The sequence below is a fragment of the Coturnix japonica genome, chromosome Z (genome assembly GCF_054131305.1).
Source record: "Coturnix japonica strain WE chromosome Z, WE-NBRP24, whole genome shotgun sequence".
Classification (NCBI taxonomy): Eukaryota; Metazoa; Chordata; class Aves; order Galliformes; family Phasianidae; genus Coturnix; species Coturnix japonica.
Window position 1 is genome coordinate 67,648,881 of NC_140702.1, and position 27,973 is coordinate 67,676,853.

Here is a 27,973-nt window from a genome sequence, read left to right on the forward strand (position 1 = left end):
ATGTGTATTGACTTGGCCAATATTCTAGTTCCATAGGCTAGAAATAGGGGACCTGAGCACCTGGAAATAAAGGTGTTGCTTTCCTTCCATAGGGTAGGTAGTTTCCTTCCGTAGGTACTTCCTAGGGAAGTATGTGGGTATGTGTGAGGCTGGGCCAGTGTCAGGAGCCTCTTAGCCACTGTTGTCTTGATGTGCTTCCCAGCCCAAGGTGGTGATTTAGTTGACAGTTCAGGGTGAGCATGTGGCGTGGTCAGTGATGAAGAGACTGACTCTTTGACTTTTGTGATATTTAGAGAGGGTTAGCTTCAGGAAATCAGTTTCTGTGAAAGAGGATGAGAAATGAAGTCTTTCTATGGAAGATAGCAAGAACTTGCACATGATTTTCCCTTCAGGTGCTAGAATATCAGGAAGGGACCTTTCTTTAAATATTTCTTGACAGAGAACTGTACAACTGTTTCAAAAGTAATCTCACTGTTGCCCCTTGCTAACAGGATACCCGTAGATGGCTGCTTCTTCAAGAGAGTTCCTATTGTCTGTAAATTGCATTTATATGTGAACAAACACAGGCATCTTTTCTTTTGAGTCCATGTCAACAACTGTGTTCTGGTCTTCAGTACAGTCTAGTGGGATTGCTTAGAGGGAAATAGCATTCAGTTATTCTTTCTGTGTCTCTTTGTTTCTTAAAGCTTTGTTACAGTTGATGCTAAGTGCAGATAACTAATGCATCTGGCAAATCTTTGCGAACATGGGGTTTATAAATAGTTAGGACAGGCAGCAAGACTTTGTTCTTTTTTTGCTTGTGGAAATCCAGCCAACCTCTATCTAAAATCATGTTCTTCCAGTAGAATGGCAGCAGCAGTTCAGAATAGTGACTTTGTAGGGAATTGATGGCTGAAACATCAGGCAGAATCCTCTGGATCTTTAGGATGCTGTGCTGTTTGGCTGTCCATAATCACTGTTGACATATGTCCTCTGTTAGCAGGGAAGCCAGGCAGTTTTTGCTGGTTTTTGTTCTTCTTCCTGCTTTCTCATTCTGGAGATTACCTTTGCAGTATGAAAAAAGAAAGGATTTTCTGTTGTTTAGTATGACTGTTATGTTACTGATTTGGGAGTACAGGTTATCCCTTCTGGAGTTTCTGTGTAAGTTTGAACATCTGTGAACAACTGATGAGGACAGGGATGAATTTGTTGGATGTAATTGGCAGATTTTTGATGAAAACTGGGATAATCACCAGCATGTAAGAAAATGTAAAGTGCTGTCTATTAAGCAGAAACACTAGGATAATAGCAAAGGTTGATATTATGAGATTAGAAGATTTTCTTAATGGCATTACTTAATCTTCATGGCTGACACCTGCTGTAGTGACAAGCACACACTGTTCATTGCCCCAGCACATCTCTTTCTAGAGGTGCCCTGGATACGTGGCCAGCCTTTTTGAATGTACAGTGTTTTGAAAACTGGTCACTTCTTTCTCACGGAAGGATGCTGTCTGTTATTGTAGCACCTGTTCTTTTTGTTTTTCCCCTTTTGTTTTAATCTCGTGATGAGAAATGATGGATTTCTGTAGCTCTGGGGTGTGTTCTTCCTTAATTACAGGTTTACCAAGTGGATTGCAGAATAGTAATTTCAAGCAGTTACTTAGTTGGTTATAAGTAAGGTAGTTAAGAGTATACAGTTGCCTCTTCCCTTAGCTTTGTGAATGGAAGAGCTTTAGATGACAGTTGGGAGTGTGTATGTTGGGTTTTGCTGGTACTTGCACTGACTGCTGGACACTCCCAGCACTCTTATTTTCATGGAGCAACATGAGAGCATACAGATAGTACAAGTTTCATCTCCTATGGTGTTCTGCCAGTAGTGGAGATCTACTCCCAGCCATCATCTTTTCCCTGTGCTTTTTCCTCATGCTCTTGTCCCCCTATTGCCCTAGCAATAAAATCTGGACTTGTTGCACATGTATGGTAGTCATGCCATCATGAGACAGTATCCTGCAGCCATTTCCCAACCATATCTTTGTAATAGATTCTTGATTGAGTAGCTTTGATGTGAGGATAGAAGGACAGCTGTGGTTCTGTGTTGTTCACACAGGTGTCTGCAGTCTTCTTTATTGCACCTCCTTGTCCAGAGTCAAGAGAATGGCTTGTTTGAGGCTGCCTCAGGAAGAGAACTGAAACTGCAAATGATTTATTTATGTTGTGGAAGTGAATGTTTAACTTCAGGAGGGTTTTTGAAAGTCAGGTGGCGTTGTGTGGGGTTGGGTCTGTCCCTAAATTTCACCAATAGGTTGTCTGTGTCTTGCAGGGACAGCCACGCTGCCATAATGATTTATATTCAGTGTGTCTTCATTTTTCTGACTTCTGGAGTCTAGATTTCTTGCCCAGGGAGGCTGAACAAAAGATCAAAGAAAGTATTAGGATAAACCTGCTTTTTGTGTTGGCAATGCATTCTGTTACTTCTTGATTTATTTTTATTTTTTTGGTCTTCTTTCTCAAGTGTACTGCAAAAATGCAGCTGTGTTGAATGTGACTCTGGTGTGGAGACTGGTAGGGATGGAGTTCTGTAGTCTTAGAAGTGTTTGTTGTAGGGTACCAATATTTAGTAGCTGGTTTTGGACATTAAAATAACCATTACCTTTCTGTTACCAGTCTGGTGCTGACTTCTGCAGTCACATCTCTGCTTTTGGACAAGGCTTGCTGTACAACAAAACCTGGATACTTAGGATGATTTTTCTTTTAAATGATTGTTTCTTCTAACTTTTAAGTGTAAAATGTAGTTATTGGCTGAGATTTGAGTATCTTAGTGTGTGAGACATTAAACATAGTTGAAGTGAAGTTCTGGTAAATATTGATTATGGTTTCTGTTTCCCTTTTCATTGCGTAAAGGCAGTCTTCCTGTGGAGGTAGTGGAATATTACAAACCTTTTATTTTCCAGTGTTATAAACAGATGTATCTTTATAGTTATGAGACTGTGGTTACTTTACACAACAGTTTTGGGAATTTTAATCTCCTATGCTTTGTTCTTCCTTTCTGGTAGTTTTCTGAAGGTCTGTTTTGTTTCACATATATCTGTTTCTTCCAAATACAGTTGTTTTGGCTGCTTGCTTGAGTTTCAGTGTGTTTACAAGGTCAAGTACTAGCTGGGAATAAGGGACTTTTGCCCTGAGCTGGACCTTGGTGTGGAAACTGAAACATCTGCTTGTCTGAATATTTTTTTTTAATCTTTATTGAACAGATTTTTAATTAAGAGTTTGTCTTCCTCTAGTCTCAAATCTTCTTTTCTCATCTGATGTACAGTTCAAATTAAGTACATCAGTTTGTGATATCCACCTTATTGCTATGACAACTGCTTTGCGAGCAAGGAAATGTTCCTGTTCATATCCATCTCATTAATTATATTAATAATATCCCACTTAGTGCTCGACATCCTAGTCACTGTGGTAATTAGCAGGCAGTGGCTATCTGCCTCCTTTCAGCCTGCTGCTTTGGACCTCGCAGCTGTGTCTGGCTGTGAGGTGTGGGATGGTGGGACGTTTCTCCTCGCTGCACTGCCAGCAGTGTGACACAGCCCTTCAGCTGCTTGGGGGCTTGCTGTGGCTGCTGTCAGCAGTGCTTTTAAGACAACTGATTTGTGACTGAAATAGATTGTAGCATGACCTCGTTGGCTTGATGGGAACTTCAGACTGAGGGTGTGTTTGTTTCTGTGCTTGCCTGAAGCAAGTCCATGCTGCTCCTGGAGAGAGGCTCTCACCTTTGCTGTTTTCTGCTTCAGACGTGTAATCGCATGGTGCTGCTCACAGTGCTGTGTGATCAGCAAGATTAGGATCTTACCTAAAGATCCTGTGATGCCATAAGATTATCTGGCTCCATTCTGACTGGCAGGCTGATCTTGCTACATAGCATCATTCCCCAGGAGTGTTTCAAACGTCATTTGCTTTCCTTTTTCCTTAAAATATCTTTTCCTTGTGAAAAACAATAATAACTTAAACAGTTGTGATACCGAGGCACCATACCATGTGTTAGGATAGGCAGAAAAGGTTCAATCCTTTCCTGTATCCACATGTTGCCTAGCTCTCACAAGTGTGTGCCATGGCAAGACAGATGTTTTACAGATAGAAACCTTGTCTTAACATGTGTGTACTCCAGTCACATCCAAAGCTTGAATCTCAATACTTTTAAGAGCTTTGTTTAGCAAAAGTAGAGAATTAGGCCTGTGAAATTTTTTAGATACCAAAATCTCTGTGAGCACAACTTTAAGTCAGAAATGATGAGCAGATTTAAACCCAGTGGTGTTCCCTTTCCTCAGCAATCCACTGTGTGGATTGTAGACAGTCATAGTTTATTAGCTGCTCTTTCATATGAGTTATTATTCTCTGCCTTATTCTCTCTAGGGCTTTTTATCATTACTTGTAATCACCCTATTGAAGTTGTTTTAAAGTATCAGTCAGCTCATCACAAAACAAAGCCAACCCTCAAACAAAACCAAAGGTCATTATTGGCATTATATAAAATGGAGTTAGTCTTAAGGCACTGGATGTTCAGTCACCATAGCTTACGATGGATTTTAACACAGTGAAAGTAATGCTTAGTGTTCTGTGCCATTCTGAGTTTAGTACTTAGACTCATTGGACGTTGTGTGGAATGTCTAAAATATCAGTGGACAGACACTGATTATGACCAGAGAAGGTGGTAAGCATTGAAGTTGTTGTTCAGACTGTCTCCATGGCTACTTCACATTTTGCTTTCCATGGATCATTTTGCAAGAGCTTGAATTACTTCTGACTGTATGTGGCTGTTCAGATGTCAAGGCAGAGCGCTCTGAAAGCCCGTTTGTTTATGAGTTTAAAAGACAGTGAAGGTAGATTACCTTAAGAAACTGCAAATCATACTGGCTGTGGTGAATGTATTCATAAAACTGGGGAAACACTGTGTCCCTGTTCTGATCATACTATGTCTGGTTCCTGGTAAAAGCAGGCCTTTTCTTGTTAAATATGTAAGAGTTTGTGGAAATATGTATCAGGCACAGAGCCTGAGATAGCTTTAACAATCACATAAAACAGTTCAGGGTTGAGTTCAATTTTGGCCAACAAAAACATATTTCTAAGTTGAAGATCGTAACAGTGTTAACTGTCTTTGTTATCTAGGTGAGGCTTCTGAGTTCTGTAGATCAGAAACATCTCATTGCATCTTCAGTTTTAGAGTACGCATTGCTTGTAAAGGCTAGTGAGCAACTGGATATTGAACACATCCTAGTCCACATAATCACAGTTATTTGCTGGGTTTCAATTGTAGTGTTATTTTGTTCTGAATGAGCTCAGCCTTGTGCTGAAGCTACTTGCCCTGTCAGGCTGTGTGCTGAGACACATTCTTGCACCAAGGCAGTAGTGAAAAGTCTTTGCTGCAACTTTGCTCATCTTCTGCCCAGGTGGCAGCAAGCATATATTATCTTTATTTCCCTGTATTTGTAGTTTTGGTTCAGAGTGTTGCAGGGACAGAAAACAAGCAAGATGAATTTTCTGAGAGCTGTTTTTAGTTATACCTACCAAAAACCTTTTTCATCAGTCAGTTTAGTGCTAGGTGCTGTACGTACATGGAGAAATAATAACTTTATTGTTTCAAAGATTATTATTCTAATGATCAAATGCATTGAACTAGAAGCTGACTGCCACAGGCTGTTTTTAAAGGCAAGGATCATCATCATTTCTCTTTTGAGAGAGGGATGAGGAGTAGATGCTAGCTGCGACCTCTTTATACATGTAGAAAAGAGATTTAATGATAGGGATCTGTCTGGTTTGTGAAAACGATGATTTAATTAGTGTTCTGAATGGGTATGAGCGTGCTCAAGTTCCAGGCATCAGAACAGGAAAGGAGATATTGCAGAAATTTAGAGTCATGCATGTTGAGATTGTCGATCTCAACAGAGCAACAGAAAGAAAAGTCCAGGAGTTGTAGCTGTTGTCTGGATCTGCAGATCTAGACAGATGCCGATCAACTGAAAACTGAAAAACTGAAAACTTTTTATCCCTAGATTTCCCTTTTACTATAAAGACTGTGATAAATCCAGTAGTAGTGTTTCTGAGCTGCTTTCACAGGAATCTTTGTGTAGTGTTCCTGTTAAAGGCAAGTAAAGCCACAGCTACTGCATTGTATGTTACCTGGTTATTGAATCAGTGCCATGTCTTAACTCACACTCTTTTTTTTCTCTTTCAGATTTTCTATTTTGTACATACACTGTTTTGTATATACTGTATATGATGACTTCGGTGGGCAATGAACGTACCCGGGGCACTCGGGACAGAACACAGATTTCAACCACACAGCCAATACAAGTGAAACAAGTAGTACAGGTATGTGCTACTGAGCAATAATCTGTAAGTTGAAAGTATGTAATGGAATGTGCTTCCGAAAATCAGTAAAAACTAAAAAAAATAAATTATAGCCTTATTTTGGAAGAATATTTGATATCTCACTTTAATTGTCTAGTAATTTACCACAGCATTTAATTGTTCCTGTGTTCTTGTCTCTAAATGAGTTTGTGTTTTTCAGCAATGTTTTCATCAGTGAGGAATTCTGTGCTTATGCGTGTGTCAAGATTTTTATTCTTTGACCTCAGCATCTTCAGATTTTAGCTCTTCCATATGCTAGCCTCATGGTGCAACAAGATTCCTGGTTCTTGCAGGCACTTGGGTGGGTGGGGAAAACTTTATTAGAGACATGCTGTGTTTGACAGCATGATTCAGCAGATCTGTAAGTCACATAATACTGTATTTCTTATGCAGTGTCTTCACACAAAGTGAAATGGTGAAGATTGTCCACCAGTAGACTGGAAGTATTTAGAGCATATGTGAGATTAGCCCATTGTCTTGATTTCTAGCAACCAAGTAGTTAAGTTGTGTGCTTCTCTGGGTTACAGAGAGTGCAGAGTTTCTCTGCTTCTGGCAACTCATTATTCTCCTGTCAGGTACTTCTCCAAAACTGGACTCGGTTCAAGAATTGGCTCAGTTCTTTGCTGGCAAAGAATGCATCAGTCTAGAGGTGCTCCCTTGGGAAGTAGTCTCTTTTATTGTTTTCCAGACTGATCTTTAACATAGAGAGACTTCCTTCCTGTTTTGTACAGTATTAATTGTGTGAGCTCAAGCCCTAGTCTCCTTGCATTGCAGTGTTTTACTTAGTGGTGATTCATGCTAATATGTGGATTATGAAAGTGACTTTCAATAGATGAAGCTGAATTTGTTTTTGATTGATTATAATTTAGTGTGCAGTGGGGTGGTGAGCAGGTTGACTTCTTAACCAAACAGAAGCACACAAAATAAATGTGTAGACAGAGACAAGCGTCATGGAGGACATGGTTCAGAAGTGTAGGGACGAGATTAGGAAATCTGAGGCGTACCTAGAGCTAGACTTGGCTGGGAATGTAAGATACAGCAAGATGGGTTTCTCCAGATACCTAAGGTAACAAAGGAAGATAAATCGCCTCTGAGCGAGTTAAGGTCTTGACTCTGACTGACATGGAGAGGGCTGGGATACTCAGCTGTTCGCCTCAGTCTTCACTGTTAGTTGCCCAGTTCCTGAGAGAACTGGCAGGTGAAGTGGTTGAGCTACTACTTGAAAACTTGTGATTAAGTGACTGGAAAAAGGGAAACATAACCTCTATTTCTATAAAGGGTGAAAAGGAAGATCCAGGATACTGCAAGCTAGCCAGCCTCACCTCTGTGCCTGGGAAGAACAATGGAACAGATTCTCCTGGAAGTCATATTAAGGCACATTGAAATCATTGAGGTGACTGTGAATGGTTAGCATGGCCTGACAAATCATACCTAACTAACTTGAGTGTTGGCCAAGGGAAGAGCAGTGCTGCATTCAGCTTTGGAATTCCAGCGCAAGAAGGGCATGGAGACCACAGGAGGCTGGAGCACCTCTTCTGTGGAGACAGCCTGAGAGAGCTGGGCTTGTTCAGCCCAGAGCAGAGTAGGCTCTGGGGAGACATTATAGTGGCCTTCCAGTGCCTTGAAGAGTACCAGAAAGCTGGTAGGGACTTCCAGATAAAAAGTTTAGTGATGGAACAAGGAGCAATAGGTTTGAAGTAAAAAAGGAGAAATTTAGATAAGATGTGGAAGAAATTATTTCCAATGGGTATGGTGAGGCACAGGAACAGTTTGCCCAGACAAGTGGATGCTCTATCCCCAGTGACATTCATGGCTATACTGGACTGGGCCCTGGACAGCACAATCCACTGGAAGGTGTCCTTGCTGATGGCAGGGGATTAGAAGTGAATGACCTTTAAGGTCCCTTTAATCCAAACCGTTCTGTTATAATATTCTGTGCTGTTACGATTTCTCCTTTATTTTTCTGACATATACAAGACAGGTGTTGAGCAGATGGGAGCAAGTCTAGTAAAGAAGTGGCTGAGAAACCAGAGATGATTAAATTAGTTTAGATGATTAAGATGTGATCAAGAAGGCTAGGTTTGCTCAGCCTTCAGGAAAGGCAAGGTTTTATTCAGATGTCTAATTTGAGGTTGTGGAAGAGGTGAAGTCTGAATCAAGTCTGATGGCTTGAGCTGGAACACTGGGAACTCCAGCTGTTAAAAGAGAGAGGGAGGGAAAAAAGTCAGCCTTCACAGTTAACAGATACTGAGATAAGGGTTGGAGAGGTGGTGAGATCTCTGTCTGACCCCAGGCAACTTCTCTGATGGGGACCTGCCCTCAGTGGAAGGTTGCACAAGTATTATTGGAGGACCTTTCCAACTGGTATGATTCAGAGGTTTGGTCTCACTGCATGTATTCTGGGTTTTATTCATTTATTCTTTCTACTTGCATAACAAACACTTGTTTGCTCAGTTCAGTAGAAATGATGATCATAAAATATACAACAACTAGCTTTACTGCACTGTATGTTGTTATTATTTAGAAATCAGATGAACTTTCCTACTTAGGCAAACCTGAGAGATAATAGAAAGATGCATTGTTTTACTGTTTAATCACTACTGATTATTTTCTCTGAATCTAGAAGAACTTTGCTTACCTAAATGGAAATTTCTTCATTGTTATATCCTATGATAAGAATCCTATGATAAGAAGTTACGTTGCTGATATTTTCTGTATCATCTGGATAATAAATACAACATTTTATTTATAAGATCTGGGCCTACTACTGTCACTTCATTTTGTGCTTTGTACATTTCTGTTTTCTGGGAGTTGTAAGTTGTTGATTCACAATATTGTGTGCTAACGCTGCAAAGATCATGTATCTTGAAAGGCTGAGTAAAGTTTCACACTATTTTATAGGATAATAAAATATTACTTGTAAAGATGGTGTCTTAAAAAATGAAGAACAACAAGTTATTCAGCAAAAAAACAAAACAACAACAAAAAAAAAAATCCCCAAACTTGTGACAATGGTTTGGTGTTTGTGTAATAAAGACATCTTTATTTTTCCTTAGAATCTTGAGCTCTCTATGGAGGTAGTCCACTGGCATAAATATTGGTGGTTTTCCAAGCCCTCTGCTTACACAGGAAAAAATACGATGCTGTCACATTTTATATTGTTACTAAATTGGTATATTTTGGTCATCTGATGGGGACTTAAGATCAATTTTTTTTTTTTTTTTTTATGGCTTCCTGTTTTTGGTCAAATATGTGGTCATGTCTATACTGAAATTACCTTGTCTGAATTTTTCTGCTTTGGATGCCTGTAAAGGAAATGCCTTGAGTTTAAACATTGTGGTGGGCCCAAGGAAACTGAAATTGGTCAGAGGAAGAGGATGTGTCAACAGGGCATAAGTCCTGAAACTGGTGGACATCTTTTTGTTCTCTGCTGCTCACCTGGCAGACACCAATAAGGGGGTTTTTGCACGGAGCACCCTACTAACTGAGAGGCTTTCATGAAGGTGTGGTGTGCTCTGGGAAATACAAGGCGTGGAGCTGGGAATTCCGCAATATTCTCTCGTTTGTGTTACCAGTTGATGTATGAAGCTGTCAGCATGATACTTTGGAAATGTGAAATAGCACAGAGTGCTTAACTCTGTTACAAACACTAATTGTCTTGGAACATTGCCTCTCGGCATGGCAAATGTCACTTCCCTCAAGGAACTGAGACAGCTGCAGTAACTTCTCAGCAAATAAGCAGCTGATGGTGTATGGTGGAGTAATTTTTAGACTCTTCTCAGCATTTGTGCTTGGCGACCTTCTCCAGAGCTTGTATTTGTGGTAAACTCCAACAGCGATGCAATTTGAGGCTGATGAGTCAAACTCTTGGGGCTCAGAACTTCATGTTGGTATTCTCTGAAGTGAGTCTTCAAAAGGTGAGGTTCGACCAGCTACTCAGGGTGAATCCTTCTGTTCAAGAATTTCAGTGGATGAACTGGTCCCTTTCTTAATGAAGAATTATTTTGCAGCACCTCTAATTGCTTTTTGGGTACTAGTTCTCTTCAATATCAGCCTTCCATAGCATGTTTTTTCCGGTAGAGAGAAATCAAATTAGGTCCAGGATCATGCAGCATACAGTTATCTTTGGTATTTTCAGGGGAATGCAGTTCAAGTGGATTGCAAATGCCATGCTATGAAGAGTAGCCCTGTGTGGGGAGACATTAACGGTGTTGAGTAGTTTTGTCTGTGGGGCATCCATCACATAGTAGGATTTATGGTGCTTTACTGCATCTGTTTCAGTCTGACAACTTCTGGAGAAGTTGTGAGTGTACTTATGTGGTCCAGAAATGCTTCAGAGGCACCAAATATTTCATAAGTAGTAAGATCCTTTAGCATTTTCCAGAGGCCAGAACTAGTGCAGCTGTCCACAGGCAGAATCTGGATGTGCAACCCTGCTGTTTAAGTATTTATAAGTCTACAGAGTCAGATTTGGAGAGTCAAGGGAAGGTGATGGGAACAGGAATCATTAAAGAATAGGTTAATTTAGGAAAATACCATTACTGCTTTTTAATGATAAAAACAACTCTGGAGTGATACTATATAAAACTAAAAGTAATAATATGAAAACAAACTTGTGTAATAAATTCTATTACATAATTGTCTGTGTGGTGACTTTTAGCTTTGGCATGGACATCAGAACCGCATGTTGAAATTGCTTCTGTTCTAATAAACTTTTTAACTGTAAAATGGACATAGAGAAGAAAATGTTTATCACTTCTCTGTAGCTCTTTTGTATTTGCTGCATATATTCTTTCTGAGAGTCTGTAGAGAAAAATAGTTACTCTAGGAGATACTCTTAAAGAACATTGTTACAGTCTGTGAACTTTATTGGGTGTTTGCGTTTTTCAGGCAACAGCAGAACAGATTCGCCTTGCTCAGATGATCTACGATAAGAATGATGCTGATTTTGAAGATAAAGTGAAACAAGTATGTTTCTTATGGTACAGAGTTTTTATGCCCTGCAAATAAGGTGTTCCTAGGATGGTTTACATTTTGGAGTTAGGGTGACCAATTATTATTTAGATGAAGCCATTTTCAGATTGATAAACGTTTAATTAGCAATAGGTGCTCTTATTGCACTGTAAAATTCTGCTTGTAAGACACTGTGTAGAAGCGTAATGCTGACTGTATAGTTATACTGGTGCATTTCCCTTTGTAAACAAGGCTTTTAGCCAAAACCCATCTGTGCTGATGTTTCTTCCAAACTCTGTCTCTGCTATGGTCCTGGTGCTTAGCTGTCTCAGAGTTAATGAGTGCGTTCAGTTTGTCTGCATGTACATGCACGTGGGAAAAACGGGTCACCAATGTAAGCTGAGTTTGCTAAATTACCATCTGTTTTTCAGGAGAAGCAAAAATCTAATATTAGCAAAAGGTGAACTGAAGTGGTGTGGGTTTTTTTTTTCTTTTAAAACCTGACCTCCTGGATTTGTGTGTGCATTAAAGGGAAATATCACACTCTTTCCTCTATCATGTTGAACATTGAGTTTATGCTTTCAGACTTCAGTTGCACAGCTATAGCTGAGTACTGAGGACTCAGCTACACCTGTTTGGCTCAGTGCACTGGTTATTTTACCTTTGTGAGCACGTCACAGATCATGTAGAATGTAGGAGCACACCTAGAATAAGAGCTGTCGTAAACTCATTGCTGCAGCAGCTGGAGCATGCTTCTTATTTATTTTTTTTCTTTCTGAAGCCTCCTATGAGGCACTGTTAACTGCTTTTTGTTTTTCTTTTCTATAAAGTTGTTCTATGCCAGGAGTGAAGTCCTGTAGATCCTAAGGACCCTGAAATAGTGCCTGTAGCTCTGCTGATCAGAAGGCTAAGAATTAAATTCTTTGTAGGAGTTCTAGAAAATCTTATTTGTCCATGTTTATTTCTATCATGTGTTGCTGTTTTTTTGTTTTTGTTTTTCTTGGTGGGTAGAACATACTGGATACCCCATGACAGAACTTGTTTATATCTATCCCATACTACTCAGGGTGCATACAGCAGGTCCACAAGGCATTATTCAGTACCAGCTCTTCTTGAGCAGACATCACTTAGCCTATTTGCATGGTCATGCTAACATAGATCAAAGGAGCTGATCTAGTTGAGTAAGTTAACTTTTCTGGATGTTTTTCTAGATCTGAATTCTCCACCATGCTTTACTTGATGGCTGTGCTTACACAGTGGGATCAAGTGGTGAGGGTGTTTTTACACCCATAAAGAGTTGTCTTGGGGATAACAGCACGTGTTGAAGGCATGAAGTATAAAAGAAAAAAAAAAAGTATAGCCATGCTTACTTGATAGTTATTTATACCTGTCTCTTATCTAAGTTTTAAGCAGGTCTATACAAGGTAGATACCTTTATCTAGGATTTTAAATTGCTCTGACACAGTAGCTGCACACTTGTTTGGAATCTGTGGTGGTACTAACTCTTAACTAGATAATGGTAATTTGAATATTTTAACATGTGTGACTTTTACTGCCAGCTTATGGAAGTGACGGGGAAAAACCAGGATGAGTGCATAGTGGCACTACATGATTGTAATGGGGATGTGAACAGAGCAATCAACATACTGCTGGAAGGAAGTTCAGACACGGTAAGGTTTTACTTCAGTATTCAACTAATCTTTTTGCTTGTTGTACCTTACTACTTTGAGATAGTGATTGGGAAAGTCCTATTTAGAAGCTTTAAATTTGTATATCTCCACTGAAGTTCCTCTGAAAGAAATGAAGAGAACCAAAGCAGCTTTTGCCTTGTGCACACCTTAGAGTAGAGTCATGGATTTTCTGTGTTTGTCCTCCAGTCTTCCATCTTTTATTTAGGTGTATCTGTTTTCTTTGGAACGTGTTTTTGCTTTATGCTGAGGTCAGCATAAAGCCTCCACAGGTCTGAAGCACCTCCACAGTCGTGAGTCATGAGGTTTAGGTAGTAATGTGTTTGCCACAATCTCTTCAAATCTCAAAGGATAGGGATGTACTTGCAGACATGTAATTCTTGTTGGAATGTAATGAGAGTTTTGAGGTCTGTATCTGAAAGATGAGTAGAAAGCTAATAATAGCAAGAGAGGATACAGCAAGTAATTCTTTTGTTACTGTGTTGCTCATTTGTCTGATATCATTGAGTAACAGAAAGAGGAATCTAAGCTATGTGTGGCAACAACATCACTTACTGGTGCATGGCAACAGGGGGTTTTCACAAAACTGCTTTAAGTTTTTGCTGGAGGGGCTTCTTACGGTTTATCTGAAATGGAATCCAGTTTACTATCTCTTATAAATCAGGAAAGAAATCTGAACTTCCTTTCGTAGTGTTGAATGTTGACTACTTCCTGTGATTTATCAGGGTGTGCTTATTGTTAGTGAGGAAGCTTTACTTTGTGCTCTACAGATCTAAGTCATATAACATTCTAACCAAGGGGACTTTCTATTCTATCCTTTTTCATTCGTAAGAGTTGAAGTCACGTAATGCACAGCAGTTTGTAATGCTGAGTATGTAAGTAAGCTTATACTAGAAGAGACCAACTCACCTTGATTATAACAAGCTTCATAACATGCTGTCTTTTGTCTCCTCTTGTATTTGTAATATTCCAGTTGAAAAAGAGTTTTTTAATTGGGGAAAAAAAAAGCTTTTTTACCCTAGCAAATTGTTATAAGTGATGGTGATAAGTTATAAACTTTATGAATTCATTTATCAATAGGATACAATACCTTCACTTGTGGACAGAGTCCCTCTGAAGACATTGCTCTCCATAGAAGAAATGCAACTCACAAAGAAATACAGAGAACTTAAAGGGCTCAGTGAGGAAGGGTGACAGGATATTAATTATCAAGCTCTGCATCAGTGTGTGAAGTCATTTATTATTCTTTGTGGAATTATGGACCCACAGCTTGAAATGGTTTGTTGCAGGGCCATTGTACTCCAGAACAGCATAATATAAGGTTGGGAGCAGAGGTGCTACTTGTCCTGAGTACTGATTGCCAAATCTGTTTTGAACTTTGCTTTAGTGGACAATAATATTTTTACCTCATTTAATAGATATATCTATACGGTTTGAGGAATTAGAAGAGCATGGAGTGGTGGGCAGTGTCTATTTATAAATTCTTTGGTACACTGCCAGATCTTGTGATTGCCTGAAATCCTCATTTGTGGGAAAGCGTGGAAATGTGATGCTTCCATTGTTGTCCTTTTACTGATATTTTTCAGGTTATACAAAGCTTTTTTAATAGAGTGTCCACTTTTACATATGGTTTGCAGAATCTTTCAGTTTGGGAAATTTCTTAAAATGATTAAAAGCCTGGTGCTGCATGAAATAATAGTGCATTCTGAACTATCTAGGTTTGGTTCTTCAGATGCCAGTTTTATTAAAAGTTTAATTTTCTTTTGAAAGATCTCTAGTACTTCTGCTGTGACTTAGCCTGTGTAACTGCATTACACACTACGACAGGTGAAATCACATGCATAGAGAATTGCAGGGGTTGGAAGATCAAGTTCATGCCCCGTGCAAAAGCAGGCTCACTACAGTGGTTCCATAGGTAGATGTCCAGATGGGTCTTGTGTAATACCATAGAAGAAGGCGCTGCAACCTCTCTGGACAGCTTGTTCCAATGCTCCATCACCCTTACAGTAAAGAAGTTACTCTGGGTGCTTGTACAGAACATTATGTTTAAATTTTAGGCCACTGGTCTTTATCCTGTCACCAGGCACCACAGACAAGAGCCTGGCCTCATACAGTAATTACTGGAGGAGGCTGAGTTTTCTGTCTCACAGATAAGTGTTGCTCAAATCAACTGTTTTGTGATTCTAATCTGCAAGCAGCTGTGCTTCACCCTTGGTTTATGACAGTGTAGTTCTCAATACTGGATATTAAATTGAGTAGTGATTTCAGCCTTCTTTCTCACATTTCTTCAAAAAATAATTGTGACTGTTCTAATGCTTACTGTCTACGACAGGGCATTGGAACATTTGAGAACTGTTTTGCTACCTGCTTGCTCAGTAACACTAGTTTTCTTAATTCTAGGCAAGCTGGATTAGCTGGTCATTACTTACTTTGTGAAGGCTTCTAGTTGTTGAATTGAGAAGAAATAAGACTACCAAAATCAGTGGTTGGTGTGAGATCATGGTCTTTATCTTAGTGCTTCATAGCTAATGGCAGCTTAACTACATAAGCAGATTTCCTGTATGAAAGCTGTATCTAGACAATAGGTTCTTAGAGAGAGAAACGTTGCAAGTATTTGCCATCTTTACTGTTTGCAGATCATTCCTTTCTTTTTTACTCTGCTCTGTAGACTAACCATGCAATTGCACAATGCACAAATTACTGTATTGTTTTTAGCAAGTATTTCGGTCACTTTATTTTCAACTCATACACATATTCATGTGGAACTTGTATTATCACTGAATTTATGTCAAGGGTGGATTTTTATATTAAAACCGAGGTCTGATGTCTTGGACCTTAGTCTATTTTCGTGTCTAGACACAGTATTTCTTGGCTTCTGCTCTCTGTGATGAGCTGTGGCTGTGAGAGCGGGTAGTTTGGTTATTTGTGGCCACCCGTGTTTTCTCAAGTTCTTAGCCTGCATTTAAGTTTTAATACTCGTTTCTTTCTCATATCTTTGCAAAAATAGAGCTAGATTTTTCCTGTTATACCAGTGTAGTTCTTGGTATGTATTACTGACTACTATTATAGAAATACCTGCTTTTTTCCTTTGAAGTGAACAGGTGTGGGTTGATATTATAGAGAGCTCTCTTCCTTTTTGACTTCTGTATCTAATTCTGTTCTATCTGAATAGACATCTTGGGAGACTGTAGGGGGAAAGAAGAAAAGCCTTGGAAAGGAAAGTTCAGAAAACAAAGAGAACAGAGAAAAACGAGGAGACAGAGAAGTGAGTCGTGGACGGGGAAGTTCCAACAGACGGGGAAGAGGAGGCAGCCGTGGACGAGAGTGTACGTATAGGGGTTCATTTTAAAAGCCTCAGATGTTTTTCCTGCAGCTGAAACTGGTTGAAAGTGAATGTTTAATGGAACAAAGTCTGTCAGAGCTGAAGCTCAGTACTGAAATGATTATACCTTGTTTATTTGACAGGTATACTTGATTTATCTACTTGATTTTTGGGATGGCCTTTACTTTTGTTTGTCTGAGACAGCTCAGTTTGATTTAAATGGGTTGGTTTTGGTTAATCAGTCTTTTACAACTTGCTGTCCTTTATGTAAGGTTTAGAACTGAGTCTTTGTATGACTGCCTGAAAGCAAATATGTGTCACTGCACAGCTGATAGTTTTTTTGTTTCTTCTAATGGAAAAAAAAAAGTGTAGCTTGGCTCCATCTCCTTTTATTAGTGAGAGAACCTGGAGATGTTCTCATGTTCTCATAAAGGGAATAAAAAAGCTGGGAACAATATTATGGCATATACTACTCATGTAACCCAGCTGCAGGTGAGTTTCTACAACAGAGGAAGTACTTTGTGAACAGAAACATTTAAATTGCTCATTTATACAGATACAACAGTATGTTGTGCAAAAGAGAACTGATGTTTTCCGAATTAGGTAGAATCTCATTAAATCACCACTGAGTATACAGATTGTCTTTTTTTTCTTTAAGTTTTTATCAGAAATTATCTAAGGTACCAGTATCTCCTATGATATCCATAAACATTTATCCTAACACTAATAAATGAGTAGAAAATGGAGGGGATAAAAAAGAACACAACCAGAAGAACCACAGCTTTTCCTTTAGAAGCAGGACAAATATTTACAGTTTGAGCTAAAATTCTGTAACTCATAGCTGTAATATATTCAGTTACTGTGCCAGTCAGTGGAGGCATTGTGAGTCTTTGTAGAAGAATGAAAATGCGGAGAGGCGTTTCTTGGCAAGGCCATATGCTGCTTGTTTGAAATGTGAACTAAGGATGATTACCAAATCTTAATATTTTCCTCTTTCCTTTATGTACATTCTTTAATGGTTATGATGGTGCTACCTGGATATGTTGTGTAGTACAAAATTCTCAGCAGTGCTCTAAGTAGTCAGTCACTTTCCAGCCTCGTCTCTAAGGGAGTCAGAAGATGTGGCACAGGACTGAAGGACAGGAGAAGAGTTGGTGTTACTGGTTATCTCACTCTTCTGCTGTTGCCAACCAGCATGTTATCAGGAAAGTCAAGCACGAGGCAGGGTAATTTCTTGCCTCTTTAGATAGTTGAGACCAGGGTTTAAAAATCAAGTGCTATGTCTGCTGGAAGACATAACCCTCTTAAAAGATATTTTGCTTCCTGCTGTCCAGTTTAAAGTAAACAACTTGCCTGTGTCTGGGGCTGCAAAAACAAGAGGATGACTGAGATATCTTGACTTTTAGTGCTCTCAAAGACTTATTTGGTTCAACTTAAGCAGATGACTGTGTTGTCTTGTGTGAGTCTCTAAAGTTTCTCTTAAGCTGTCTTCTCTCCCCAGTCAGAACTGAAGAAAATGGAGTGGACAACAATCAAGGAGAAAGGCCTTCAGATCGTGGCAAACGTGGCCGTGGGAGAGGTGAGATTGGTGGCATTGGTGTGGGAGTGATTTCATCTCCTGAAATGAAACTCCCTCATGTGTTGGATTAAAAGCTTATTTTTAAGCATCTGTTGGTTATCCTTTGAATCCATGAGCACCTCAGACACCTTAAGTTTAGATACTCTCCCTCTGCAACCATTGTTTGACATCCCTAACCACAATGAGACCATTATTTGGTCTCATAATGGCTTAAGAGAATCAGCACATCACATTCATGGCATTTTTTTGTGTAATAGACCTGTGTCTTCTGGCTATGGAGACCTCATCTCCAAATTTGCTTGTGACAGCCTCCTGCCTGTGGTAGTGTAATGGACTCCTCAAGATGTACCTTGGCAGCAGGAGAGTGCAGGATTCCTTTTGTAGAACCCTTGTGGAGGGATTTGACATGTTCTTGTGCCATTTTGTTGTAGTGGATCCTGTTGTTAGGTTTGCCTTCTGTTTTTGGTACCCAGTTGGAGAGCACTGGTGGCCTTAAGGGTTTTTTGTTTAGAAAAAGAATTGGCATGAGAGTATTGATGAACAGAGCTAGGGAAGGACTTGGTCCTGTGGACTCATAGGTACAACTGTAATTGTAGTCTCTAGAAGAGATAGAAATGATGGTGGCCTTTGTTTGATGTGGAAACAAGATATATAGTTGGTTTAGATTTTCATTTGAGCTAGTGGGAAGAAACATTTTTCTTAGCGCAAAAGTAATGGGAACTGCACAGCTTGTGTGGGGAAAATGGGTATTAAAGAAGTGAAACTGGTTAAGTGCACAGGAGAGCTAATAGCTTAATAAGTAATGTCTGACTTATAGGGGAAAAAAGAGTTTCTACCTACAAAAGACTCTTTTATTTGGAATATCCAGTAACAAGGCATTCATTGACTGGAACATCAAACCTCATTGTCTCCAAATCTGTATACTCCAAATCTTCCATACTGAAGGAATGGAAAAGTGGAAAGATGTACAGCTTCATGAGGGTTGTGAGAATTACTCTGTTGTGCACGTCAATGAGGTGCTGAGAAATGACATGTTCACAGAGTAGCTTTGCAGAGGAGGTTGTGGTATAATGCACTGTTCACAGACGGAATTTAAGTGCTTTAGTTTTTATTGTAAAGTAATTATTTATGCGTATTGTAAATACAAAGGTAGGACTTTTTGTGTGTGAAATTTTGAGGTTAATTTCAAGTTCAGTCTGTATTTTTATGGCCACATGTATTTTTGTAGCCACATGAACAATACATTGCATTTGTTGTCAGCACAAACCCTCCAGGTGAATATTGTGTTTCAAGCTAAGGCTTTTAGTCATCAGTATCAAACTAATATACCTGACTGAAGAAATGGGAAGAACTTTATTCAGTTTCTGTTACTGGGTTAGTGTATACAGCATTTCTGTACCTCTTTACCAAGTATTTCGTACTCTACATTAATGTGAGTGAAGTGCTTTGATGAAGTCTTTTCAACTGTGATAAACCCTTTGAATGGCTTTCCTGATCATTATGTTACAAGTATGTGTATTATACAGTAGAAATAGTGAATTTTATTTTTATAATGTGAGCCCTCAAAATCCGCAGGAGATTATTTAAAGCTGTATAATTTACTTTTCAGTATTTCAGGGATGTGTGACTTTCTTTCAGTGTGAGTAGGTTTTATTTTAAATAAAAGCTTCTTGGAAATATAGGGGTGAAGTACTTCAGTTAAAAGTAAATAGATGGTTGGTAATCACCACAGGTCCCTTTTTTTAGAAGTGTTTCATTTGGTGTGTAGGAGTGTAGGCATCGTATAAAAGTAGGGGTCAGCTAATATCTGAGCAACGCACTCTTCCTCTATTTTAAGCTACTGTCTCAGGCTGGAATTATCTTACTGGCTGCTTTCTATGGGGAAAATTGTTGGCCCACTGTATTACTGCTTCATTGTAGAAGAATCTAATGTTAAGAAAGGACACTCTGAGAACAGAAGAAATTGAATTAACTCAGTGGTGATAGCACACTGTTCACTTGGGGAAGAAAACACCAATCATGATACTGAGAAATTTTACCTTAGTGCTATAGGCATTAACTTCCTTACACAATAGATTTTCCGTTAATGACTGTGTGACATTCCTTGCAACTTTATGGGATGGTAGGTATACAGTGTACAAACAGTGCTGGTTGCTGGCATGCATGAGATCAGGGATTTCAAGTAGGTAAGTGTTAACTGACCACGGAAGAGAAAGCAAAAGTGCTCCACAGGAGGTGTTTTGTGACACATCCCAGCTGGGACCGCTCTGCTTCTCAGCTGCTAATCTTTGCTTGCTAAGCAGATTGTAAACCTTGATTTGGAAAAGAGTCAAGGAACTCATGTTTTTAAGGTGGCCTTCCCATCTGTATTTCTTTTCAGAACTGAATTTCTTGAATCAGTGTAATTTAGGTGTTAAAAAAACAACACTATAATAGTAGTAACAATTGTATTTCTCTGTTGGCGTAAAGACTTGTAACTGTCTGGAATAGGATCTCCTGAAGGAACTGGGAAGAGAGGAGATTGCAACTTTAGGATTGTTTACTTATTTGTGTTTTATTCAGCTGTAGTGCTGTATATAAACTGACAGATTTTATAGGCACAGTATTTATTTTTCAGATTGGTGTTTTGTGCTGTTCTTACGTCTTCGGTTTTAAACTTACATCTGCTTTTCCCACTGTCCTCTGCCCCACATTGAAATGGGAGTGGCAGAATTACAGAAGGCTTTGAGAGGTACTGGGAAGATGGCCTTTATGGGCTGTGAGGAGCAGGCAGCATACGGCTTTGCAGCCTGCAAATCAGAGGGCTAAATGTTTGTATGATAGGGATCTGTAAATTTTCTGCAGGAAATTTTCTATGAGTAAATAAATTGATCAATCAATTGATGTGAGAATGAGAGAATAGTAAATTATTATGTTACAGGTTCAAAATGAGCATACAGAGATAACTACCTGTTCTTATAGGTAGTTATCCTGATAAATTTTTATTATAAGATGTTACAGATTCTGGAGACTTAGATGTGCAGACTCTTGACAAAATCATCCTAAAAAAGAACCACAGTGAAGAGACAGGACCAACCACTGCTGCCACCAACAACAACAAACCACAACCCAATACCCAACCAGAGCTATGAATTATGTGAATTATCTGTCAAATGGGGTCTTTGAGCAACAAATAGCTAAAGACCAGGAGAATGCCCAGGGGGATTATGCTGTGATTTCAGCTCTTGCATGGTTCCACAGAAATCTCACAGTTAATAGATGATAACAGGATAGCAGGTACTTGTGGTCTTTGTTTAGCACAGAAAGTTTTAGATTCATATGTAGTCATTTTCCTCATTTGTAAAGTGAATTTGTCACTTTATTGCACCAATCTTCCTTATCATTCTATCAGAGTACCAACAGTGAGCTCCTTCTAGCAGAACAGAAATAAAAGTGAAGGGGAAAAACATGAGCTTTTAATTTTGGGCTTGAAAGGTCCTGCAGATGAGCCTTTCAAACTTCTATAAGTTTTTCTGGATATATTTAAAAAAAAAGTAGAGCAGCTGACCGTTTTTGTCAGTATCAGACCAGCTCAGCTTGTGTACATTGTCTCTCTCTCTTAGGAACAACAAAAAATATGGGCCAAACAACCTTTGTTAGATGAAAGATTTTATCTGGAAGAAAATGAGCTTCTGTAACCAGAGCTGCATGTCTAAAGGCTCTTTTTCCTTTAAAAACAAAAACAAAAAGCAAGCTTTGCACAGTTGGCACAGAACATATAGAGCATATTTTGAATTTTCTTTGCCAAAACTAGCAAAGATGTTGCTTTTTTTTTTCTTCCCTGAAACATGAATGCAGAGTAGACCTTCGGGAGGTCACAGTCTGAAGTTTGTTTAGTTTTCCTGCAGTTAGCTTGCATTGGCAAGAAAGCTCTTTGTGTTTCTATACTGTCCCTCATTTTTTTCTCCTCATTGCTTTGTTTTAACATAAGTCACTTATTTCTTTTCAGTTTAAGTGTGGAACTGGAAGTTTTCTCCATTTGCTTTTCCAAATGGTTAATAGAGAATATACAGTATATAAAACTGACCCAATGCTTCTAGTTTTATGATGATTAATAATAACTGTGATTTGAATTTCTGCAGATAAAACCTCAGTGTTTGTTTTTTTAGTATGGAATACCCAGAATAGAAAACCATCTATTTATTTATTTGCCTTGCTATTTATTTGTAAGTGGTAGACCTTTATCTCCTCATCTCTCAGTGTCTGGCTTGCTCTGCATTTCCAGAACAGAAGCTTGGTCTGTCCAACTGCTATGTAGTCTGAGATAAACACATCTTTGGGGTATTATCTGCTGTTCCACCCTGTGTATTCTTCTCCTTTCTTAGTTTTGAGGTGGAGCATGTGTTCTAGGGGAGGAATTTAGATCTGTAAGCTAAGCTGTGTTCTACAAAACAGACAGAATTAGTGGATAATCCTACATTTATCTTGTGCTTCCCAGAAGTGAGCATGTGGTTAGGAGAAGAATCATTCTGAATGAAGTGGATGAACCATTCCTTCTGTGCAGGGGTGATTTTCTGATAATTGAAGTTTTGAATCCCCAGTGCATTTTACTGGAGTCAGAAAAACTCAACACCTGTTTCTGCTTTGGAGTGAATGCTGGAGAACTGAAATGAAAACAAGTTATAGCCAGAGTGAACCTAGCTGACTGAAAGCGGTGTGCTGGAAAGGAGGAGGAGAACTAACAGTATGCTGGTTTGCAGAGTTAAAAGCTTAAAGAAACAGAAGAATATTTTAAATAGTTCATTTAAAATTATGGTGTTGGGTAGGATAGTAATAGGAATGTTAATTGGAATCACCTTCAAGCATAGGTCCCTAGTCCTGGTTTCCTGAAACAGAGGTGACTGAATTACATTGACTTTATTTTAGGCTGTTGCTTTTAGATCCAAGTGGAAAGAAATTTTATGAGTGTTTGTGTGAGATGGGGCAGTTACTTTATTCTTTCTGTAATGTCCACTGTTTGCTTTTTGCTCAGTATGCTGCATGGTTGTAAGAAAATCTGTTCCTTCAGTCTCAGTGAAAGATTCAATGAGCTACTGTCTTGTCGTTTGTTCTCTTATAAAATATTGGTAGAAGAATAGCAAAATGTGAAAAGAAAAAAGTAAGTTTTTGCAAATGTTGACCTTTATGGTGGAAAGCATCCATAGAACTTTTAAGAGTACTGTTAGTTGTACTCTTTATACAGCATAAACTGATACTACTGCAGAGAGAAGTTGGTGCTGTGTGTCTCTTATTGCATTTGAAGATTGCCTGGAAGCCAAAAAAAGGTAAAGCCAAGCCAACCAAACAACAAAGTAAAAGCAGGAAGGCATCGCAATAGCGATTTACCTGATTTTTGGTGAATTATCCAAATGAAAAGTTGACCGGTTGTCTGGCAGTTAGCAAGGAGGGATCCGATTCAGAGAACCCATCCAACAGTGAACTGTTTTGTTGGTGGTTTTGTGGTTTATCTGTGGCTGTATTTGCAAAACTGAGTGCAGGTAAGGGAGTTGAGCATAGGGTCCCAGGTAGGGATGACCTCTGTTGAAACAGTTCTCCCCTTGTGTTCCCTCTTTCCCTCACCCCTGTCACATGGGCAGAGCATTTCTGGAGCATTCTGAGCATGCACGGAGGCTGTGATTTTAGAGCCTCTAAGGCAGGAGTGAGAAAATAGGAACAAATTTTTGAGCATTGTCTAATGACTTGGCAATGGCAGCCTCCTTTGTGATGAGGCTTTAGGTAAGTCCTATTGTTAGAATTTTGTGCTACTTCTCTAGATACAGGAAAGCTAGCAAAAAAAAACCCAACAAACTGCAAGTCCTGCTGAGGCATTCAGTAAACTGTGACTTAATTGAATCATAGGGTAACTTGGGCTGGAGGAGACCTCAAAGATTATCTAGTTGCTGCCGCCCTGCCATGGGTAGGGTTGCCTACTGGTAGATGAAGTACTAGACCGTGTTGCCTGGGATTGCATATATTAGGGAAATGTTCTCCTGTGAGAATATATATTTAACTAATTGCAGTGGTTTACTCTTCAATCATGGTATTTTCTTATGTGACAGACTAGTGACTGGCTCCTTCTCTGCTTTTGCTGTTAAATGGTGTTTTCTCTCCTAGGGTTTGGACGTGGCAGAGGGAGAGGAGCGGGGAGGTTTTCAGCCCAAGGCATGGGGTAAGAAACATGCAGAGCTCAGATTTTGGGGAGGTTCAAGCTCAGCAGCAATATTGGTCACCACTGTATGTATTCGTATTGATGTATGTAGAGTAAATCAGAATGTATGCAGAAATTCACAGCTCAGTTAGATGATAAATCTATTGTTTTAATCCAGTATTTCTAATTGGATATCCTAATCTTAGTTTACTCAATGTTAATGTGTCAAACTCAAATTCATTTGTACCTGTCAGTAACAGCCACATAGTGCCTAGGAGGCTGAAAGTTCTCTGAAGTGGTTATTGTCCAAAGCCAATTTAAAAATATTTGTTTAATTGTAATGTGAAACATGTGAGCCCTAAATAAAACAACAACTAGTGATTATAAACTTTCTCCTGTTTTTGAGCTTTTGTGCTTTGGCTGTTTGGACATACATGTGCTCTGAAACAGAATCAAAGGAAGTTAGTCATTAGTTCTAAAAATTATTTTCAGTTTTGTCAGAATAACTTGATTCAGAGAAGCATAGCCTCCACTGCTTTCAGTGTTTGCTTGAAATGACATTTCATGTAACACCAGTGGTGTCACAATGAACAAAAGGGTATTTTTACTTTTCTAATGATCCTTATTGTTCATAGTTTCAGTGATAAACCGAAAGGAAGTTTTTCTGAATTAGTCCTTTCCATCTGTCACAAGCATCTGTTTTTTGGCATTGGTGTTAGGAGTTCCTTCTGAATTCTTAGTGATGTTCTGACTGCTGTCCTGCACAAGTCTGGTGCTCTTAAAGTACATAATACTGGTTTCTTATCAGTCTGCCACTGAGAAAGGCTTAATGCTGACCATATAAACTGATGTGTTATAGGATGAGGGGTAGTAGGTTTGCTGTTAACTGTTTTTTTCAGGAATTCTTGTTCTGGTTCAGTTTCTCAACAGTCTCCTTGCTTTTCCCCCTCCCCTTCCTATTACTTCTCTTTTTTCCCTTTTTTATCCGTGTCTGCTGATAGAGGAAAGTTTTCTCTTGGAAACCAAAATGTCAAGATAAATATGTGGAAATCAAGATATTAAATCTAACACAACTTCAAGTAAAAATAATGGCACTTGTGTACAATGAATGACCCATGTATTCTCTTCCATTTCTCAACTTTTAAAACTCTAGGACATTTAACCCTGCAGACTATATGGAGTCTTCTGCCACTGATGGCTTTGGGACAAAATCAGAGATTTGGGAGACTGGTCAGAATGATGCAGATGATGGAACTGGTAAGATGCTTCCAGAAGTGAAAGGATTGGAATGAAGAGCTGTAGTAAACTGCAGTTAAAATAACCATTCTGTTAGTGTTCCGTTAACTTGTGAAACTGTGAAGACATCTCACGTGGCACAGGTATTAGTTCATTTTTGTGGCTTAACTGCTGTTAAATTACAGAGCACATGCTGCAGCCCAAGCAACTCTGGTTCAATTGAGTGGAAGGTAATTGCAGTTTTTTTGTTTAATGCTAACAATCCCTTCAGAGACAAAGGGATTTTGAAGAGTTACCAGAAGAACCTTATATGTGAAGAATTGTTTAGTTATCTTAAGTACGTCCTAGGATCTCAGGTTATTATAGTTAAGAGTATAAGTACTACTAAAAGTGATTGGTTCACAGGCTTTGAGCTGTAGCATCTGAATACCTAAGCGGAAGAATAAAGAAAGAAATGGAAGATCTGTTGATGAATGTAAATCCACTTGGTGACACTGAGATGGCTATGGAAGCCCCATATATACAAGATAAGAACCTGAGTGTCTCCTCTGGTATGGAGGAGAGGTTTGATATCTGACACCTTTGAAAAGAAGTAATTACTAAAGCAGGAGAGGGGGCACTTGAATGGAAGCCAGAAAGGCAGTCTGCCTCCCTGAAGATAGAGGCATTCATATGTGTGTTTCTAAATGAAGTTTCGAGTATTAAATGTGCACTCCTGGCTAAAGGCAAGAGACAATACAGACTGGAAAGAAACCTCTTAACTGTGATCTCATGGTGATTCAGAGCTGAAGAATGCGGCCTGTTTATCTGTGATTTGGAAAAAAGCAAGATGGGTTGCTGCTTCCCATATTCTATGGCAGGAGATGAAGACAAAGGAAAGCCTGTGTCATGATGCCAAGACATGTCATGATCCATGACATTATTATTATACACACCTGGGAACTACTGGCTGACAGAAGATACTTCTTAAAAATAAAATAACAAGAAAACCCTACTCTAAACAAACAGATGAATTTAAAAAAAAATAGATCAACAGCCAGGAAGGGTGACCTTTCTTTCTTTTTTCATTGCTGAAGCTGACTGTTTTTTTCTTTTCTCACAACCCCTTTGTCAAGTGTTGAAGGAAAAGACTGATACTGGAGATCGGTGTTTTGTTTGTTGAACGTTGCAGTGCTGTTGAGATGCAGCTTTACAAACTTCAAAAAAGCCATTTTTTCACTTAAACAGAGAAGCTAAAAGTCGGATGTGTTGTTTAGTTGGGTTTATTCGGCAGTTTCACTCCTGACTGTTTGGTAGTCTGCTGTCAGAGGGTGGTGCTGAGTACTCTAATGGCTATTGAAAAGGAACTCTTGCTAAACATGGCGTCTTTTCAGGGAATTACTTTTAAAATGATGTGGTGCTGTAGTGCAAACAGGAACATATCTTTTATGTAATTTGTGTTAATTTTTCAATTAATTTACTGGGTAAGGAGTTGGGCAGCTAATGACTTGCAAATACCTGCAAGAATATGCTTGTATTTGCTGCACAGTAGTGGAAGACTGTGTGTTGTCACAAGTCCTGGAGAAACAATAAGTTTACTGACTGAAGAAATAGTCAAGAAAGGCATCTGGAGACAGGGACAGAGTTAAAGGTTCTCTAGTTATTCACTGATGCACACAGCTAGGAGGCTGTGGTTTACAACTTGGACTTGAATTCTGCTTCCTAAGTGAGTTTGAATATTTTGACTGTCCTTGTAACCCGTGTAGCTATTGTATGCCTACTCTGTTTCTTATTGTGGTTATCTCCTCAGTCTTCAGTAATAGAAGAGTTTTACTTGGGAATAATAGAGTGGCTGGGTGTGGCTAAACAAATGCCCAGAGTGCATGAATCCATGTACAAGGGATTTGTTGCTAAGTAAATCAGTGGAAACTGAAAATGTACTGGCTTGCGTCTGCAACTTTTTAATGCCACATCTGTTTTTGCTCTTATACCATACAGTCATCAGTGAGAACAGTGCAGAATTTCAGCAAAGCAGCTTAAGGCATATATAGGAATTTGGGGAGCACAGTGAGAGGTTTCCTTGGCTTTGTTGGGTCCTTCAGGGTGTGGATGAGTGATTGTGTGAGTGCACTTTTCTGCAGCGTAGGAAATGTTTGTTAATGTAGGGAGTGTCCTTCATCATAATTTGATGAATTTTATGTAGTTTACTGTAGAAGTTCTGTATAGACACAAAGTACCTTTTTACTGCTAATCTTGCTTTACGTTCAGTGAGAAGTTGCCATTGCTGACTAAACTGTATATATCAGCTTAGAGTGAGTTTTATTTATAAAGCTGCTTCTTTAGGCAAGTCCTTGGAAAATGTCAGAAAAGTCCCTAAGCTGTTCCCCAACAAAATTAAAAAACAAAACAAAACACAACAACAAAAAATAAAGTATGCTTTAAAATAGAATTGTTTAGTTTAATCAAGAATGGAAGCACTTCCAACTGCTGTCCGGGAAGCATACTAAAGGGTCACTAAGAAGAGACTGCAGATGTGGTGGTTGTTGTAAAGCAGAAGTAGCAGTGCTGGGAAGGAGGGGTGAAACAGAAGTGGTAGAGGAGATATGGGGCTGGGAGAGAGCTGGTCAAAGGTGAGCTGTTGTTTTGGTTTGCTAATCATAAGTGTGAGT

General features: G+C 39.1%; 1 protein-coding gene across 29 annotated transcripts in view; it reads left to right on the forward strand.

The window, feature by feature from the left end:
* The window catches only part of UBAP2 (ubiquitin associated protein 2), a 121,163-nt gene that overhangs the window by 14,529 nt on the left and 78,661 nt on the right, over nucleotides 1-27,973 (forward strand). For 19 of the 29 annotated variants that reach the window (XM_085529749.1, XM_085529754.1, XM_085529750.1 and 16 more), the window contains 7 exons: nucleotides 6,206-6,342; nucleotides 11,272-11,349; nucleotides 12,894-13,004; nucleotides 16,195-16,348; nucleotides 17,846-17,923; nucleotides 24,056-24,110; nucleotides 25,243-25,346. In XM_085529749.1, coding sequence (XP_085385875.1) covers nucleotides 6,247-6,342; nucleotides 11,272-11,349; nucleotides 12,894-13,004; nucleotides 16,195-16,348; nucleotides 17,846-17,923; nucleotides 24,056-24,110; nucleotides 25,243-25,346 — 676 coding nt within the window. In that variant the 5' untranslated portion in view covers nucleotides 6,206-6,246. Of the gene's footprint in view, nucleotides 1-6,205; nucleotides 6,343-9,694; nucleotides 10,299-11,271; nucleotides 11,350-12,893; nucleotides 13,005-16,194; nucleotides 16,349-17,845; nucleotides 17,924-24,055; nucleotides 24,111-25,242; nucleotides 25,347-27,973 lie in introns of those variants that run through there. The other 10 variants (XM_085529763.1, XM_085529765.1, XM_085529764.1 and 7 more) reach the window with 2 other exon arrangements.